General features: G+C 27.4%; 2 protein-coding genes and 1 pseudogene across 2 annotated transcripts; 1 reads left to right on the top strand and 2 right to left on the bottom strand.

Annotated features, from left to right (window-relative positions):
* Positions 1-5132: 5132 nt before the first annotated feature.
* Positions 5133-8538, bottom strand: LOC112600657 (endoplasmic reticulum chaperone BiP). Its single transcript, XM_025347950.1, has 5 exons — positions 8332-8538; positions 8070-8225; positions 7080-7311; positions 5612-7012; positions 5133-5545 (listed from the first exon to the last, which is right to left on the bottom strand). The coding sequence occupies exons 2-5, from the start codon at positions 8207-8209 to the stop codon at positions 5336-5338; spliced, it is 1983 nt and encodes a 660-aa protein (XP_025203735.1). The 5' UTR covers positions 8210-8225; positions 8332-8538; the 3' UTR covers positions 5133-5335.
* Positions 8539-8810: 272 nt separating this feature from the next.
* Positions 8811-11298, top strand: LOC112600664 (pyruvate dehydrogenase E1 component subunit beta, mitochondrial). Its single transcript, XM_025347964.1, has 8 exons — positions 8811-9008; positions 9270-9329; positions 9385-9591; positions 9708-9815; positions 10264-10371; positions 10490-10670; positions 10739-10972; positions 11050-11298. The coding sequence occupies exons 1-8, from the start codon at positions 8967-8969 to the stop codon at positions 11193-11195; spliced, it is 1086 nt and encodes a 361-aa protein (XP_025203749.1). The 5' UTR covers positions 8811-8966; the 3' UTR covers positions 11196-11298.
* Positions 11299-11349: 51 nt separating this feature from the next.
* Positions 11350-12814, bottom strand: LOC112600672 (annotated as a pseudogene).
* Between the last annotated feature and the right edge of the window lie 1318 nt (positions 12815-14132).

Here is a 14132-nt window from a genome sequence, read left to right as displayed (position 1 = left end):
ACAATATTAATTATTTAAATTCAGTGAAACTCAATATCTGATTGGTTGACACAACACATAATTGTCTAAAATTTTAAATATGCTGGAAAAATACATTTATTATACAGCTCATTTGTTATTATTTAATAAATTTAACCTAATAGTAAATTTATTTGTACTATATATTTGTTTGTTATTTGTGTCTTTTCAAAAAAATTTTGCGTGTATTTTATAAAAACTTCCTATGCTTATATATCATATTTTATTTTTGAAGAATTTCCTTGAAAAACTAATAACTGCACTTAGATATGAGTGTCTAAATTTATTATTATTATTTTTAATACTCTACACAATATCCAAATTAATAACTGTTTTGTTATGTTAAGTGGAATTATTTGTATTGTAATATTTTACATGAAACAAAATTTTACAAAATTATAAATACTTTATTTTTATTTAATTGTATATTATTGATAAATTTATATTTTTTTAGTTTCGTAAACTAAAAATATTACATTTTTTTATTCTTGATTAAATAATATCTTAAAATGAAGAAATTGAAGAGTATAGCATCCTTAATGGTTGATCAAATGTTAATTTAATTAAGTAAATATTTTAATATTTAAGTAATATTACTATAAATGCAAATTTTGTGTGAAGTCTAAAAATTACGTTTTGTTCATTTTTATATGTAGAATCGTTTAATCTGTCATATAAAAACAATAGTTAATAAAACCGTATGAAAATTATTGTGCAAATAAAAATTCCGTGATAATAATGTTTTGTGTCAACTGTTTATTTTATTCGATATTAATTATAAAATAGTTAACATTTTATTAACTGAAAACAGTTAGTTGCAACACATATTTTGTTTTTATTTTAATCATTAAGCTTTTATTTGTATGTATGGTAAAATCAATTATAACTTTCAATGTATATTAATCTTATTTTAACATGTAAATTCCCTCCATTTTTTTTTCTAGGTAACAAAATGTAAATAATAGGTTAAACAAAAATATTACTTTTATAAGCATTTTATTTATTTTTTATCATTTTTTTTTTTTTTTTTTTTTATTGTTGAACATTTGTAAGTAATGGTGTAATTGTATAAATTGAAATATTTTTAGTTTTGAATTAACAATATTTGTATTGTGTAAATGTAGTAATCATACAAGTTGGAGGACATGTTTTTTTAAAAAAACCTAACAGTTGTGATAAATATATTGATCTATTATTAGGAATTTGTTATCCAAATGATTTAATAAATGTGATGAAACAAAAACAAATTTCATGTGTTATTTAATTTAATTTTAATATTTCTCCTATAGTTAAATTATTCCTAAATATTTTTCCCAAGTGGTTTCATTTATATATAAATTTCTATATTTGTATCATTTAATTATATGATAAGTCAGTAAGCCACCAATTGTGATAAAATTTTTTTCACATTATTGTCGTTATTGTGTGGTAGCTTTTATGGTATTCTATTTAAAAATTACTTTTTTAAGGGTTGCAGCTACTTGTGTAATTTTAAAGTAGGTCTCAGTGACAATAAGTTAAGGTAATAAAAAAAAGAATCACTCTATCAATTGCAGATATAGACTATACTTATAATTTTTGAATTTAAATAATTAATTTGACCATTACATCCTATTTCTGTTCTTTAATGTCCTTGTAAACAAATATTTCAAAAAATCAAAATACAGAAGTCCTATTAATATTTATAACATTTGTTTTTAATTATTTATTTTCAGAAATTCAAGACATCATTTCCACATATTATGTATTATTTCCATGTTACAGATAAAATAGAAAATTTAAAAATGAGAATATGATCAAGGGAACCTCTAATTTACACTTTTAATTGCTCATAACTTTTCAAAAATAAAAATATCAAATTTATTCATTTTGGGCTAAAGAGTAATAAGAATACAATGACATTTTGTTTATATTTGTTGGTTCTATTGTTATTCTAAGCATAGATTAAATATGTTTAATATATGTTCTAAGTAACAATAGTTTAAGTGATACTTAAATAATATTAATATTATTTGTAAAAAATATTATGTTCAAACAAAAGCATTTATAATAATTATAGGAAACTTCTAATCCTATATTTCTATGTATCTTATACTTATTTTCAATTCAGTGTTGAATCCAGGTATACTTCAGGGGGGACGCCCCTCCCCCGACAAACACAAATTTCAACTTAATGCACTAAAGCACACAAAAGCTTAAAGCACAATACTCGTTACGACTATCGCACCTATTTTATTGACCACTAAAATATAATTTATTTGTAGGTATCAATGTTTTTATATCGTGTTGGCTATTGCCAGTAAAAGTAGGAACTATTTACTGATTGCCTCAAAACGTCTAAATCGTAAATTGTAATTACTAATAATAGGTATAACTCATATTACTAAAATGTATCACCATTCACCAATGAAGAAAAATGTGAGCCTTTGAGCACAGAGCATTTGAAACTTCATATTTTAAAAAATAGGTAACAGGTGAAACGGATTTTTCTGAAAAATTTGAACTGTTTTGTGACAGAGACAAAAAATGCAAGTACATTCTAGTGAATTAGGTACTTACGGAAAAAAGCTACGAAAAATTGACTACAGTTAAAGCGTTGAAACGTTTTGTCAGATTAGGTTAGTTTAGTTGGTTATCTCTATAGGTAGATAGTAGATATACTGGTAATTGGTATACTCTCGTCGACCTGTTTCAGCGCATGTGTAACACGTCACTCTGTCTGCGTTTTAGTATTCGTCGCATAACACGGCAGACGGATAACGGGGAGTGGACTATGGAGGAGAATGAGCTTGGGTGATAATTAAACACGCCAACGTGGTGCTACTGCGTTGGCGTTCGCACGGGGGGAGGGATAAGCACTTGTCCAAAAATGATAAGGACCCAAAATAATGATAATTGAAAATTATTACCAATCGTTGTTAGCAAAATTATGGGCATTGTTTATTAACCATGTGACCTACTATCATAGAATGCTACTATAAGTGGTGTGCATTTGCATAAGCAAATCGAGGGATATTTTCGTTTTGAATGTCTGAGCGAGCGAGTGACAACGCTGCTCGCTAATTCCCTTTGAAAATGTATTTGAAAATTTTATGTTGACAATACATTTTGTGTTTATCGTTTTTCGGACGACCGCACCCGCCACTCACTCACACAAAGGTAGCATAAGCTGCCCCTGTACTTTCTTTCATCTTTGTGGTTACTGCGGCCGGTAAATTTTGGAATTTTGGATAATGAGCCTTGGTAAAATTATATTTTCACAATTGATGATCATTGTAAATAAGAAAATTATAAAATTATAAAAAAAAATTATTTTATTTAGTAAAGTATAAATAACTATTTTATGATCATATAACTTACTAGTATAAAACTAATAGACCTGTCTATTATAAAAAAAATAGCCATGATTTTAAATTGTAAATATTAATATTTATTATTATTTATATTTTATGGTCAAGAAATCTAAATTAACTAGGTTTTTAACGTTACCGTACATCAATACATCATAACACCTTTAATGGATTAGTACCTTATTTACAACTTTAAAAACAAAACCAATACAATTTTAATTTTGATGGCCATTTGTAGAAAAAATAAGTAAAGTTATGGGCTGGTTTTAATAGTGAATTTGAAGAATGGGCCGAATTAATCACTTGCTGCCCCTGAAACCGGTGGTTGCGCACGCGTATGTAATACTGTACTAAATAGTGTAGAGTGTAGACGTGTAGTGTTCATAACGGTAGATAATAGATATGCTTATGCTGACCGTACTAGGCGTACGCGTACTATATTTCGTTCAATACTTCAATAGTTGACAATGTTGACATTATAATTTATAATATCAGCGAGACAGCATGTATTTAACAATTAACATTCGGTAAAACTTGAAATCATTAAAGAAAAAAAAACCATTTTAACTTAATAATTACTAGGTCTTATACTTGTACTATAATAAAAAAATCGAATTATTTATTCATAAAAAAGTATGAGTATATGGTTCAAAGGTTGTATTATGACAAATTAGATATTTTTTGTTATATCAAATGATTGTAATGCCATAATGGTAATACATTTTCATAATTTATAACCAAGAAGTTGGACGTTGCAGATTTATTATCTGTAGGTTATACCCAGTACCTTCAATATTAGTTGATATCATTGTCCGAGATAAATCATTTGATTTAAAATGAATATCTATTTATGAATCGAAACACTGCATCGTTATTCGTTACACGCACAGTTTTTATTTCTTTTGCTTTATTAAATGTATCGGACTTCAGAGTATATAGTATAATATAGACAGTTTATTCATCATGAATTATGTCTAATATTGTGTGAAAAGAACTTAAGCTTTATCCGGATAAATAATATAATATTAAGTAGTATACTGTGTAGTGTACAGTCACTAAATGAAATTGTTACACGTAAACACATTACGTGTCATGTATATATAATGTTTACTAACCAGAAACCAATCAATAAGGAGATTTAATTATTGGATACTATTGAATCATCAATATCAAGGAATAGTTAGAGGATTGTGTGTACTAAACTATGTTTACATTGCTAGCTATATCGGTGTCGAAATAACTATTGTTGAATTAATTAAATTGAAACGTTTATCGATTTTTATTTGAAAATAAATTAAGTTGTCATTGTAAAATAGTGTGAGCAAGTTATGTCTTAAACAGCAGTTAAATGAACTGATAAATAATTTATTTTAGGCAATATCGAATTAATGATCGTTACATTTCACGGGTAATATTATACATTTTGGCTGCACATGACCAATACAATGATAAAATCTTTAATTGAAACTAGAAAAAATATTTTTAAATGCAAGTGATATTAAAACTTAATGTTATTGATTAATAATCACTTAGAAATAACAAAAAAAAATTAATTTAAGAAAAATAAAGAATATATTAAATACAAATAGTATTAAATAGAAATTAATTATCGGTCATGAATGGCAATAAATCATAAATGTATAAGTATTTCTAAACAGAGCAACATGTTAATTTATTGTTCCAAATTGATGAATTTTTAGTATAGTTAATATAATTTGTACACATTATTGACATAATTTCTATAATAAAATTAATTTTGCTTAATTAACGGTGTTATCAAATGGATTTAAATGTTTATTGTACAAAAAACGAAATAATTCAAACCATTTATAAAATGATGAATTACATACATAGAAAAAAATATATTAGCTAATTGTTAACCTAACTGCTTAACATACATAATCCAAAAGGAAGTAAAACCTTAGCAGTCTTATATACAATAAATAAATTTATAAATATTTCCATTTTTAAAGTTCATCTTTCTCAGCATCTCCGGCAGGTGGAGGAGGAACACCACCAGTACTAGCATATAATTTTGATATGATTGGATTGACAACACTCTCCAATTCAGTTTTTTGTGTCTTATATTGTTCTGGATCAGCATCTTGATTCTCATCCAACCATTTAATCTTAGCATCAATGATTTCTTCCATTTTTGTTTTTTCAGAATCTGACAATTAAAACAAAAAAAATAACATATGAGAATAAGTCAAATAAGATAACAAAAAAAAAAAAAACCTTACCTTTCCGCCTAATTTTTCTTTATCACCGATTTGGTTCTTTAATGAATATGCATATGATTCCAGATCATTTCTAGATTCAACACGCTCTTTCAATTTCTTGTCATCATCAGCAAACTTCTCAGCTTCCTTGATCATACGTTCTATGTCATCTGGTGTTAATCTATTTTGATCATTGGTAATAACAATCTTTTCTCGATTACCAGTTCCTTTGTCTTCAGCACTAACTTGTAGAATACCGTTAGCATCAATTTCAAATGTTACTTCAATTTGTGGAACTCCTCTAGGTGCAGGGGGTATTCCAGTGAGATCGAACTTTCCTAGAAGATGATTATCCTTGGTCATCGGTCTTTCACCTTCAAATACTTGGATAGTAACAGTGTTTTGATTATCAGCAGCAGTGGAGAAAATTTGACTCTTCTTTGTTGGAATAACTGTATTACGTGGAATTAATTTGGTCATAACTCCACCAACAGTTTCAATACCCATAGTTAGAGGATTTACATCCAATAGAATGATTGCATCTGTATCCTGTTCACCCGATAAAACACCAGCCTGAACAGCAGCACCGTAAGCTACAGCTTCATCTGGATTAATACCACGTGATGGTTCTTTTCCATTGAAGTACTCTTTGACTAGCTGTTGAACTTTAGGTATTCTCGTACTACCACCAACCAACACAATTTCATCAATATCTTTTTTATTCATGTCGGCATCCTCCATGACTTTTTGAACAGGTTTCATGGTAGATCTAAACAAATCCATGTTAAGTTCTTCAAATTTGGCACGAGTCAAAGTTTCAGAAAAGTCATCTCCTTCAAAGAAACTTTCAATTTCAATGCGCACTTGATGACTGGCAGAAAGACCACGTTTTGCCTTTTCTACTTCACGTCTTAATTTTTGAACTGCACGGTTATCTTTTCTAATGTCCTTACCCTTCTTTTTCTTATACAACTTAATGAAATGATCCATTACTCTTTGATCAAAATCTTCTCCTCCTAAATGAGTATCTCCATTTGTAGAAACTACTTCAAAAACACCATTATCAATTGTCAACAATGATACATCAAAGGTACCACCGCCCAGATCAAATACCAAAACATTCTTTTCTCCTTCTCTTTTATCTAAACCATATGCAATAGCTGCCGCTGTAGGTTCATTAATAATTCTCATGACTGTGAGACCAGCAATAGCTCCTGCATCTTTTGTAGCTTGACGTTGACCATCATTGAAATAAGCGGGTACAGTGACAACTGCATGTGTTACAGTTTTGCCCAAGTATGCTTCAGCAGTTTCTTTCATCTTACCTAATACCATAGCAGAAATTTCTTCTGGTGCAAACACTTTGGATGTACCTTCAATAGTTTCAACTTCAATGTGAGGCTTAGTATTTTTTTCAATAACCTAAAAAAAAATAATACAAAATATGAATAAAAAATTATTAAAAATCAATAAAAATATGATTATTTACCTTGAAGGGGAAGAATTTAACATCATGTTGAACATTAACATCAGACCAATCACGACCAATTAATCGCTTAGCATCAAATACTGTATTTTCAGGATTTGTGGTAAGCTGATTTTTAGCTGCATCACCAATAAGACGTTCTCCTTCTTTGGTGAATGCAACATATGATGGAGTAATTCTGTTACCTTGATCATTGGCTATTATTTCCACTCGTCCATTTTTGTATACTCCCACACTAAAAAATAGATAATAAATATATTATTATTGTTTGAACTACAAAAGATTAATATATTAGTATTGAAAGAAAGTTAACATAATAATAAATAAAAATGGGAGTTTGAAACAAAAGTTCAATTCTTCAAATTTTTGAGAGAAAATATATTACTTAAAAAATTAATAATTTTTATGTTAAAATAATACTAAGAATAAATAAAATACTGATAAGAAATATACTAACAATTCTGTTGATGATCTAATCCCAAATATATCTTACTATTGGTAAATTACAAATAAAAAGTATTATTTCATTGCATTAACTACCACTCAATAGCTAATAAATTTTAAATATAATTTATGAATCATGAATATAAACTTAAATCATTATAGGAATCTTATAGACAATAATAAAGGAAAAAATAATCCAATTTAATGTTTTTCTAATGTGCCACCTGTACAATATTTTTGATGATGTCAGAGGTTTATTCATTCCAGGTTAAATATTTTATTCAAATAAAAGTTAGGTACCTATTCAAAAATTTAATTATTTTTATAGATGGGAATTAAAGTGATGAAGATTAATAATTATGAACTTAAAAATAATTCCTATTAATTATATGTTTATTTATTTATCAAAATAACATATGGTTTGTTAGTAGTGCATTTGAAATGTTTATTTTAAGTAATAGCAAACAATAAAAAGTGAATATAAGTATAGTAAAATGAAGGCTGTGTTAATTTATATACAACATAAGTAAACAAATGAATTATAATTACCATGAGTATGTTGTGCCCAAATCAATCCCAATAACAGTACCAAGTTCATCTTTAGATTTAGTTCCAGCATCTTTGGCAGCAATAGGACTGACTAAAAATAATAGTGCCCAAAAAGCACAAATGGACTTTCGGTGGTCCATGCCCAGGTTTTGATTTCTGTAAAAAAAAAAAAAATAATTTTTTCTGTCTGCTATTCTCAATAATAAAAAATAATTTTGTTATTAGAATAACCAGATTTTTACGACAAATAGATTATATTTACCTAAACAATGACCACAAATTAAATAGATTTACAACTGGAGGTTTAAAACAATAAAAACTTAATTGTATGTTGAACAGATAACTAGGGAATCGCGACTATGATGACGATGACAAAGTTCAAGACGTTCAAGTAGTCAAACCAACAAATATTAACCGAACAGATAGACAACGTTAATAAAAATGAATAATGATTCTAGAAAACTGGCTAGATGATGCTTCGTTTCATATATATATACAGTTATACAGACATGTGGGCTATTGTTATTGGTCGACCAACAATCACTTGTCTCGTTCTCATTGGTCCACGTCCGATGACGGAGAAGTGAAAAAAATCGAAAATCCAACATAACCTCAACTGTCAACTACTTATAGCGTCTCTGACTACCGTAATAGTTAATCAGTTACGTGGTATGTGCTAACCACTTATCATATTATTATTATAAATATGATATTGGCGTGTGATTAATCATTTCGTTATCCATATAAGTGGAAAAAAATTTAACCCTTGCCCTTCACAAAATCATTCGCATCGCCCGCCAAGGTGAAGTTTCAATTTTCTTCGACAACATAAGTCGTCTTCGTCTGGTTGTGCCGTACAATTGTAAATAATTAATTATTGTACCCAACTAACTTATCATGGCGTTTTCAATTTCTTTTAATACGTCTTCGGCTTTAACGGTAACCAAAATTTTTTTTCACTCTATGATCACACCTTTATACTACTAAATTTATAGATTAAATTCATATAAATTTTAGACAGGCAACACCTGTCTTAAAATTTTAAATTCCTTATTAAAAATCATTTAATTATAAAAACTGTGTCACTAGTTGATATATTTGTGTCATTAATATCTATTATTATGTATTATGTAATCTATGCTAATTCTATTATGTATCTTGCAGAATATTTTGTATAATTTTATAATTTTTATATTATAGAATACTGTCAAAATAATTAAGAGATCGCTTACCACAACACGAGTGTTGGCAAATAAACAGGTAAACTTAGGTCTAATATACGATTTATTGTTTACTGTATATTGGCCATGTTTAGATGACTGTTCGAGATGCGCTTAATTCAGCTATGGACGATGAAATGGAACGTGATGAAAGGGTTTTCATATTAGGTGAAGAAGTAGCTATGTATGATGGTGCTTATAAAGTTTCTAGAGGATTATACAAAAAATATGGCGATAAACGTGTTATTGATACTCCAATTACAGAAATTGGATTTGCCGGAATTGCTGTTGGTGCAGCTATGGTATTATATTTTTTTTTAGTATCAATATTTTCAACTTTTAAAATTTATTATTATCAATTTCAATAATTCTGTCTGGTATAGAAAAGTGCCTAATTTATCTATTGTATTGTTTTTAGGCTGGATTAAGACCAATCTGTGAATTCATGACATTCAACTTTTCATTGCAAGCAATTGATCATGTTATTAATTCTGCTGCAAAAACTTTTTATATGTCTGCTGGCATGGTAATAAAACTAATAATTTTATATTTTTGCAAAATACTTAATATTTTAATTGGACATTTTATTTTTTTTTTTTTTTTTTTTGGCTAAACCATCTCAATGTAGGCATTAGGCAATATACATTTAAATCAAAATATTTTTATTTTTGAGCTTGCTTAAAATAAAATAATTCTAATTGGTATCAAAAAATTGTATTTTTTAAATTCTTCAACATTATAATAAATAAAGTACCTGAATGAAATATTATATTCTTAAAAATATTACTGTTCATAATATATGTTATTTTACTTAAAAATCAATCAAAACCCATGAAATATTTTATTTTATAACAAAAGGTGTCTTTTTTTTTTCTTTATTATGTGCTATAAAAATAAAATACTATGTTAATAGAATTTTAAAGTAGACCTTGTTATATTAAATTAGTCTTTATTTAATAAATTTATAATTTTAGGTAAATGTACCAATTGTGTTCAGAGGACCTAATGGAGCAGCATCTGGTGTGGCTGCTCAACATTCTCAATGTTTTGGAGCTTGGTACAGTCAATGTCCAGGTTTAAAAGTAAATCAATATATAAAAATTATTGCCTGTTTGTCTTGATATTTATTTATTTAGAAGATTTTGTAGGTTTTTTTTTATACATATTGTTACCTATTAATATATGTAATATTAATTTCAGGTTATTTCACCGTACAATTCTGAGGATGCTAGAGGATTGTTAAAAGCAGCAATAAGAGATCCAGATCCAGTTGTGTTCTTAGAGAATGAATTATTATATGGTAACCAATATCCTATAACAGATGAAGTATTGGAAAAAGATTTTGTGTTACCTATTGGAAAAGCAAAAATTGAAAGAAAAGGTATAACTTAAACATATTTTTAGAAAGAATTATTGATAGTTTTATTTGTTCATTGATTTTATATTTAGGTGACCATATTACATTCGTAGCACACTCCAAAGGAGTTGAGTTAGCTTTGGATGCAGCAAAAGAGTTATCTTCGGTTGGAATTGAAGCAGAAGTTATAAATTTACGTTCATTGAGACCACTTGATATTAATACAATTATACAGTCAGTGGTTCGGACAAATCATATTATATCTATAGAACAAGGATGGCCATATGCTGGTATTGGATCAGAAATATCAGCTCAAATAATGGAGAGTAAGATATAAAACCACAAATATTAAAATCATATTTCTTGAAATTAATTTAAATAAATTATTTTTTATTAATTTTAGGTGAGGCTTTCTATCACTTAGACGCACCAGTTATTAGAGTAACAGGTGCAGATGTTCCAATGCCATACACCAAATCATTAGAAATTGCTGCATTGCCACAAACAAATAATATTGTGGATGCTGCTAAAAAGTTATTAGGTGTTTAAACCTTACTCAAATCTATTGTATTCATATAACAAACAAAATCTGATTTAATATTTAGGTGCAATTTGGCCTACTCAATTTAATTAAAAATAAAATTGTAGGACAAATAAATAAATTCCATGTATGTTTTAAATTAAAATCTGTGTTAATGTTGTATTGTTAATATAATTTGTTAAAAAAAATAAAGCAAAATTAGGTAACAATTTTATTATTTTAATATTGTATTTAAATCATCATTGTACCTGATTGCCTCACACCTCATGTAAAATTTTCTGTAAGCATAATGTTATAAAATTTGGAATAATTGTTTCTTTCTAAAAATTTTTGTAAGATATTTAGATACCTCAAGACAGTTGATTGCGCTTAATAGACATAAATCATTGTATTTAAATTTACTAAAATTTATAAATTTATCACAAACCATTATAAATAAAAAAGGCACTGTTTTAATTAACGTTGTATATTCAATTTAATATGTTTATTATCTAATAACTATTCTCATCGTACTCGTCATATTATTTTTGACAGTCTTTTGTTTGCACTGGTTTTGATTTTATCAAATTTGTTGCTTGTAAATCACCACTTATGGCGATGTAACAAAAGGCGCCTCCTTCGGCTGGTGTTGGTTGGTCAGACAAAAACTCATTAACATCATACTGAGTGGGTACAGTTAATGGATATTCGTCTTTTAATTTTTCCATAGCATTTCCTAAATTTTCTAGTGGTCCATCGGGTGGAGGGTGTTCAAATGGACCAGTTAGCCGCAAATCGTATAAGTAGCCCAATAGTGCCATCATGTAATCGTTTCTTACGCCTTTCATTTGTGTGCATGAGATGTCCATACGTACACTGCACAACTTCTGTAACCATTTCGCTACTCTGGTCTTATCTTGTACTGTAGTCATAAGAGCAGCGTAAGGTCGAGCAATATGAAGTAAATATTGAAATTCCCAATCGAGTAATGAACTAAACAAAGCTTTTTTATTCTTATTAGTTTTTGGACCATCTTTTTTTGAAATTTGGATCTTCAGCTAACTGGTCTCTATCTTCTGCAGACATGTTTGTTGTATCAATAACTGACTCATCATCATCGCCTTCTTCTTCTTCGTCGGGACACTTATCATGTATGCTACAGATAGATGGACTATTTTCTTCATCCTTTAACATTTCTTCCCACATGTTATCAACTTCCCACGTAGCCAATGGAATAGTAGGTACAGTAAAACTTTCAGGTGATTTTAAAGGGCCAATAGGGGGAATTGACTTGAATACACCATACATTTCATCATTAAGAATTGATAGAATCATGTTGAAAAGATATCTGTTGCGTTTAATTTTAAAAAACTCTGTTGCATATTCTGCAGCATACAGTTTCCTGATCCAAGGTATTACCTTCTCTTTATCTTTTTCTTTACTTAAGTTAGGTGCAAACTTTTTTAACATCGCAGTATAATACACAAATTCTATGTTTATTGAATCATCGTTTGCAACACAAACAACTTTTTCGGTCGGATTTCCGAGCATTGATGATTGTCGACTCATCCCAGAACGAGTACTAGATCTATCATTGCTTTCCGAGTCTCTTTCTGATATCATCTTGTTAAATTTTTAATAAAAACTCAAAATTATATAAACTATGAATGGCAAATTATTTTTAAGTTTTTATTTTAATGTTTGATAGGTTTATAAAATAAAACACTAACAACCAAAGTTTAATATTATAAATATTAAAGAAAATTGTTTGGTTGATAATAAAAAGCCAGCATATACAAATGAATATTTATAATTATAAATAAAAAATACTTTTATTGAGTAAAAAAAAAAAAAAAACACGTTAATCTATTAGAAAGGAAAACATTCACCATAAAAAATCATAAATTATTGTTTTTATTGTTATTTATTTTTAAAGTATTACATGACGAACAATACAATATAATTATACCTTAAGATTTTTTTTTTTTATGTACTTGCTTAATCTCTCTGAGCAATTTGAGTTAAATGACGATCAACTTCTTGTTCGCTTAAAACCCTGTTAAAAAAATATAAAAATACATGTAAATAAAAACGTATACTTAATTAGATAAAGAGGATGTTGTATCTACATATTATGTTACACCGTTTTATTAATACATCACTTACTAAATACATATTCAGTAAGTTTCTGTGGTAATTTTAATATTACAGTGAATTGAACCATTAAAAAATTTAAAGATAAACACATTATTTGTGTTTAAATACAAGAAAATTAGAGTATTGTAAAGATCAGAGAAAAAATACAGACGATATTCTTATACTTAAATTTATTAATGGGACAATTTACTCTAATATTAAAGTTAACTAGAAAAACTAATGCACATACATTTAGGTATGTGTAAATAAGACATGCAAATATGACACTATCTTAATATTATAATACTGAATATTTTGGTTCCTTAAAATATACATTTTATTTAAGACATTGTACACGTATAAATGGATTGCATCTTACTAAGGAATATTTAAGCAAACTAACATTCTAAAGAACATATTTTATTTTGAATATAAAATTAGTAATGTATTTCGTCGTTTATAAAACAACACATGCAATTATGCAGGTATAACATCCTCTTAAAAATAATAAATTCATATAAATTTCCACGTTTAATTATTTTAAAGTTAAAATGATGGAAAATAATCAAATATGTAAAATATGATTTTGAAATACTCAACAGTAAATTTTCAAGCATAGAACTTAAAATATTTATACATATATCAATTTTGATAGTGAAAACTTGATAAAATATTACAAAGTTATCAATTATTAAAATAACTTATTCAAATAAAAATATTAACTCCAAGTTATAACAAGAACTTTTTTTGGCATTTTTCAATGTATACCATTAAAAATAAAAGTCATGAAATGAAACAAATATCACAAGGATTTTATATTTTTAATGAAT

This window comes from Melanaphis sacchari, unplaced genomic scaffold, assembly GCF_002803265.2.
Source record: "Melanaphis sacchari strain LSU unplaced genomic scaffold, SCAv2.0 Contig0_pilon_pilon, whole genome shotgun sequence".
Taxonomy (NCBI): Eukaryota; Metazoa; Arthropoda; class Insecta; order Hemiptera; family Aphididae; genus Melanaphis; species Melanaphis sacchari.
The sequence above is the reverse complement of the archived record's forward strand: the minus strand, read 5'-3'. Positions and strand labels throughout refer to the sequence as shown.

Coding starts and splice junctions, on each gene's coding strand:
- LOC112600657 (XM_025347950.1), bottom strand. CDS start 8,209: ATGGACCACCGAAAGTCCATTTGTGCTTTTTGGGCACTATTATTTTTA. Junction 7,312..8,069: donor TTGGGCACAACATACTCATG/GTAATTATAATT, acceptor TCTATTTTTTAG/TGTGGGAGTATACAAAAATG. Junction 7,013..7,079: donor TTAAATTCTTCCCCTTCAAG/GTAAATAATCAT, acceptor ATTTTTTTTTAG/GTTATTGAAAAAAATACTAA.
- LOC112600664 (XM_025347964.1), top strand. CDS start 8,967: ATGGCGTTTTCAATTTCTTTTAATACGTCTTCGGCTTTAACG. Junction 9,009..9,269: donor ATACGTCTTCGGCTTTAACG/GTAACCAAAATT, acceptor TTTATATTATAG/AATACTGTCAAAATAATTAA. Junction 9,816..10,263: donor TTTATATGTCTGCTGGCATG/GTAATAAAACTA, acceptor TTATAATTTTAG/GTAAATGTACCAATTGTGTT.